General features: G+C 42.3%; 1 protein-coding gene across 3 annotated transcripts in view; it reads right to left on the bottom strand.

Annotated features, from left to right (window-relative positions):
- si:ch73-60h1.1 (calcium/calmodulin-dependent protein kinase type IV) overlaps nt 1-4,797 on the bottom strand; it is a 34,274-nt gene extending 29,477 nt beyond the window's left edge. For 2 of the 3 annotated variants that reach the window (XM_050055572.1, XM_050055573.1), the window contains exon 1: nt 2,290-4,797. In XM_050055572.1, the coding sequence (XP_049911529.1) occupies nt 2,290-2,396 (107 nt within the window). In that variant the 5' untranslated portion in view covers nt 2,397-4,797. Of the gene's footprint in view, nt 1-1,834 lie in introns of all 3 variants that reach the window. The other variant, XM_050055574.1, reaches the window with a different exon arrangement.
- Nucleotides 4,798-5,820: the final 1,023 nt, after the last annotated feature.

Raw genomic sequence — 5,820 nt, 5'->3', positions numbered from 1 at the left:
TGTGTTTACTGTGTTTAATGTGTGTTTGATGTGTTTACTGTGTGTTTAATGTGTTTAATGTATGTTTAATGTGTTTGTGTGTTTACGGTGTGTTTAATGTATGTTTAATGTGTTTAATGTGTGTTTACTGTGTGTTTGATGTGTTTACTGTGTGTTTACTGTGTTTAATGTGTGTTTGATGTGTTTACTGTGTGTTTACTGTGTTTAATGTGTGTTTGATGTGTTTACTGTGTGTTTAATGTGTTTAATGTGTGTTTTGAATCCACTAAACTTTACAGCACTTCTGCCACCAACTAGTGTTCTGGAGGTGTAACTGTTGTGCAGCTCCATATTTTCAAACAGGGGAATAAAATCTCTGTCTTTGCATTTTATTTTGATCAGTCTGTTTTTATACAACTGCTTGTGACGTCTACTTTGATGTCGTCTTTCACTTGCAGTTAAAAATATGGAGCCCATTTAGTAGAAAATACCGATATATATATATATATATATATATATATATATATAGTGTATCACCTGTAAATACCAAGATATGAAATTTTGTCCATATCGCCATGCCCTACTGTGAGCTCTGTAAGCTAGATGTTATCTGTGTCAACCCGCTGTTAACATCGCATTATGTTAGCGATCAAACTAATGTTAGTGCCAATATATTGTTGGCATAGAAACAAAACCAATGCAGAGCACATCGTTTTAAAAAAAGCGGTGGGAGTATTTCTTTATGAAGTGCTGGGATGAATCGCTCCCCAGTGCCCGCCCACCACACCCACCTACATAGGTGGGTTCACCCTGTCCTTTCACATGCATCAGTCCTCTCTTCATCCAGAGCAGGTACTCTATCTTGGGCACACATTTTAATTTCTGCAGATATTCTGTATCATAGCAACCAGATGCTCACAATATTCCATCACTCACTGGGCATATTAGTTGGGATACCTAAAAGCACCTGCTGGTGACCTGATGGCATTAATTTCTACGTAAACAAAGCCTGTAAACATTCGATGTATCCTCTTGTCTACGGTTTGTATGATATCTTATGAGTTAGCGCCCCACAGATGACGTTACGTCCTTGACGTAAAGTTACAGAGGTTAGGTTTAGCTGAGTAAAGTTACTGTGGCTAGGTTCAGGAAGAGACACATGACAAACCTCCAACCTTAAAGTTTGCACTGTGGACAGAGACGATGCTGAGAGCTTCACAGAGATGTTTCTGTTCATAAAGCACTTTGTTGAAACTACACTTATCTGCTGTCTTACGCCGACAACACACCATGCAGCAGCGAAGTGGTATGTAATGTATACGGAAAGCTGTGGCGGCCATTTGATTCAGCGGCAAAGAACAGCCAAACTAAAAGTTGAAGACTGTTTAACTTTTAGCAGAAGATAATCACAGTGGGTAAAACTGCAGCTGGAGCAGCTACATGACCCAAAATCTAGCTACATGACTCGCCCACCATACCTACACATCAGTCCATGGTCAGCCCCCCTCGCTCCTTGACCCGGAAGCAGAAGTCCCGACGAAATTGCTAAGATAGCGGTTAGCTAGCTACAATGTTTTCCGTTAAAAGAGAGGTGATTAAGGATAGGGTAAGGGTAATGGGAAGTTACCTATACTAATGCTAAGTTAGCAATTTTCTAGCTATAAAGTTTTACAGAGTTCAGATAACTGTCTCATTGGTGGGTTTGTTTTGTACTAGTGGTGGGCGTGGTTTGTAGGGGCGTGTCCAATACGTTACAAACAGAATATTGCAGCTATACATGTCTTTAATAATCATTAAACAGAGTCATGTGACCTCTGTGACACGGTGACCTGTGTAAGAAAGAATTCCTTCCCACCTTAAACACATGAAGAATCCTTCCAGCTGCAGAGAGTGTAGTTACTGCAGCGAGCTGGGCTTCGGCGCTGCTCGCTGTGTTTTTGGCGTTCTTATCAAGATTTCTATTTTCTGACTTGTTACAAAATGGAAGTAGAACCTGTGAGAACTTTACAGTCTGATATCTAATAACAGTTAATGTATTTATGATGTAACAGGACAGGACTGAGGGTTATTTCATCCTCCGTATGTACGTGACCCTCCCATCACGACGTCCTGGAGGTGTGGTCCACCACAGACCCTCTACATGACCACTGCTGTGCCCCCTTGGTGTGTTTATTATAGATAATTCAGGACCTGAGGAGGATCACATGGACCCCTCATGTGGGCCCCTTTGGTCCAATGAGGGGTCCATGTGAGCTCATCACCACCCGTGTGTCACTTTACCCCTGTGCCCCCTATTAATGTGGTCCAGACCTGCCCAGCTCGGAGCTCAGGGTGTAGAACTCCTCCACCGCCCCGTCCCGCCTCGACCCGTCCACCCAGAACTCCACCGGCGCCGAACCAGGCCGGGACGTCGGCATGGTGACAGCAGAACTCCCCAAAACCAGGACCAAGAGGGCCAGCACCGAGTCCAAGATCCCTCCAAGACCAGGTCCAGGGACGGGTCAGACCGGGTCAGATGTGACCCGATCAGATCCAGGAGCAGAGTAATCCAGATCAGATCTCAGATTTAAATCCAGCTCGGTAAAGCCCAGATTAGAGGAGCAGAGGGGGGATGATTCATGATCCTGATGGGCTCTAATCCAGACCAGCAGGAGGAGGAGGAGGAGGAGGAGGAGGAGGATCCGCCTGCACCCTCAAACTCTCAATCAGGACCGTTTATCAGAGCAAAGATCAAAACTGAAAAACTGTAAGAAGAGAAATTATTTCAGATCCTGAGAGACAAACACGAGTCCTCAGTCCAGACTGGAGCGGGAACCGGGATCCAGACGCACCGGGTCCGGATGTGTCGCAGCTTCCATCGGGCCTAAAACCCTCTCAGATGTCGGATCACTTCAGTCCATCACCCCCCCTCCCGGGTTTTATTCGTAGTTCCGTGTTTTTACCGGCAGAAACGGTCCGTCCGTCCCTCCGGAGCGCTGCAGCCTCCCGGCGGAGATCCAGCCCGGAGAGCCGCGACAACAACACCGGAGCCCGGAGACGTTTTCACCGGGAAACCGTCAGCGAAACCCGGACAGGCTCGGTGCGGGATGTCGGTGCTCGGAGCTCGGAGGTTTGATTCCCGGGCAGGGCAGCTCCAGATGTCCGCTGGATCTGCAGAGAGAGAGATGCTGCTGTAATCTCACAGCCCCGCCCCTCTGTCACCGCGCCGACCAATCACAGCCCCGCAGGAGAGCCGAGCCGCGCTCCCATTGGACGGCGGGCCTGTCAGTCAGCGGAGCCTCTGTCAGCAACCTAAATACAGAAATAACCTAAATACATAAATGTACATTAGCGTGACATCTGGAGGCTTTGATCCTGCGGGAATCAAACCCGCAACTCTCACACCGACACACGCGCGTTTCTCCCGTTTTTATTTCTTCTTCATTTTATTCTTCCTGACAAACAGAAGGTCTGTCACATGTTTTAATAGTTTTAGTCACGTTTATTAATACACACGTCAGAATGTTTAATGTCTCCATATTTACAGTTTTGTCAATCTATTATTTACCTCCTCTCAGTGTGCTCATCAGATCTTTGTTTAAAGTACAGACCAGAGGACTTTTCAGAAAAGCAACAACTTTTTTTTTCTTCTTCTTTTTTACCTTAAAGACTAACTCTGGTGTTTTTTTAAACCTGGCCTCTGTTCATGTTTTTGTGTCTACAGGACTGAAATGGGAACAGTAGATTTTGAGACTGGTCCGTTACAGACAGCAGTGATGTCACCACTCTCCTCAGTGTCCGTCCACTAAAAGTGTTTGTTTTTGTCACTGACAGGCTCAGAGTGTTTTCCTCAGTGTCTGACAACATTATGAAAGGATCCCTACAGAGACAGAGCTCTTTGTTAGGACTGTCTGTCTGTCTCTCTCTCTCTCTGTCTCTCTCTCTGTCTCTCTCTCTCTCTGTCTGTCTCTCTCTCTCTCTCTCTCTCTCTCCCTCATTGTGTCATGCGGATTACTGTTAATTTATTATGCTGATCTGTTCTGTACGACATCTATTGCACGTCTGTCCGTCCTGGAAGAGGGATCCCTCCTCAGTTGCTCTTCCTGAGGTTTCTACCGTTTTTTCCCCGTTAAAGGGTTTTTTTGGGGAGTTTTTCCTGATCAGCTGTGAGGGTCATAAGGACAGAGGGATGTCGTATGCTGTAAAGCCCTGTGAGGCAAACTGTGATTTGTGATATTGGGCTTTATAAATAAAATTGATTGATTGATTGATTGATTTGTTAAAGAGTCAGATCCAGAAACAGTCCTGAAATCACCGTTACCAAACCCACCAGACTCCATTTAAATAAACAGTAAATATATCATTGTCAAACACACTTCATTTAAAGTCGACAGAAACAAAATAAGACTCACAAAAACCATCTTGGTTCATCTTTCCACTGTTCCAACAATCATCAGCTCTGGTTTGGTTTAAATTAACCCTTAACTCACCAGTTAGATGTGACAACATGCTGCCTCTATACACACTAACATGACTGTTGATTTAAATGGAGTCTGGTGGGGTTGGTGACGGTGATTTCAGGGCTGTTTCTGGATCTTTATCTGCAGCACAAAGCTCTATCTCTGTAGGGATCCAGCTGACTGAGAGTCAGCTTCTAGTTCGTGTTAGCTGCTAGGTCCAATTAACTTACGGTCTTTGCACACTGAGTCTGTTTTTGTCAGATGCATTTTTTTAATCCAATGTAAAAATTGCCCATGGATTTATCAGGTTTAGTGAATAAATTGTGTTTATGTTTGTAAAATATTTGACTAATATTGGTAAAGTATCCCATAAATATTATTAGAATATCCCAAAATATATCCATTAAATATCCAAAAATGTACCTGTAAAATATCCAAAATATGTTACAACAGCAGAAAAAAGATATTAGCTAATAAAATATTCAAAAAATATCAGTAAAATATCTTAAAAAATATTAGTAGAACATCTTGAAAATATTAGTGAGCTATCTAAAAAACATACCCATTAACATAAAGTTAATAAAATATTTGAAAAAATGTGAGCCAAATATAAAGAAAAATGTTATTACAATATCCAGAATATGTAAGTAAAGTCCACAGTTAAAAAAAAAAAAAAGTAAAATATGTGAAAAACTTTAGTAGAATATTTAGCAGAGTATCCAAAAATATTTAAGTAAAACATCCAAAATATGTTTTTACAACATCTGAAACAATATTGACCGGTAAAATATCGGAAAGATGTGACTAAAATTTCCTTAAAAAATATTATTATATTATATTATATTATATTATATTATATTATTTGGACATCCTGATAATATTAGTAAAATATCTAACTACATTTTGTAAAATATCTTTTAAAAAAGTCCAATTTATTAGTAAAATACTGGACAAAAGTTAATAATTCATCTGAAAGAATGTAAGCCAAATATCTGAAAGCTGATATTACCCAACAAACATTAGTAAACACGAACACTGTGGGGACTCTGACACACTGTGGGGACGACTCTGACACACTGTGGGGACTCTGACACACTGTGGGGACGACTCTGACACACTGTGGGTACTTTGACTGTAAAACACTGTGGGGACTCTGACACACTGTGGGTACTTTGACTGTAAAACACTGTGGGTACTCTGACACACTGTGGGGACTGTGACACTCCTTCATACACCTGACTGAAGTCCATTCACTGCAGTAGAAACACCACAGCGCCCCCGTGTGGACAAAAGCTCTGCTGCCTGTGATAACAACAACTTTAACTTCAGATACTGATATATATATTTACACACACACACACACACACACACACACACACACACACACACACACACACACACA

This window comes from Epinephelus moara, chromosome 10, assembly GCF_006386435.1.
Source record: "Epinephelus moara isolate mb chromosome 10, YSFRI_EMoa_1.0, whole genome shotgun sequence".
NCBI lineage: Eukaryota > Metazoa > Chordata > Actinopteri > Perciformes > Serranidae > Epinephelus > Epinephelus moara.
Note: the sequence above shows the minus strand (reverse complement) of the source record. Positions and strands in the feature narration are given on the sequence as shown.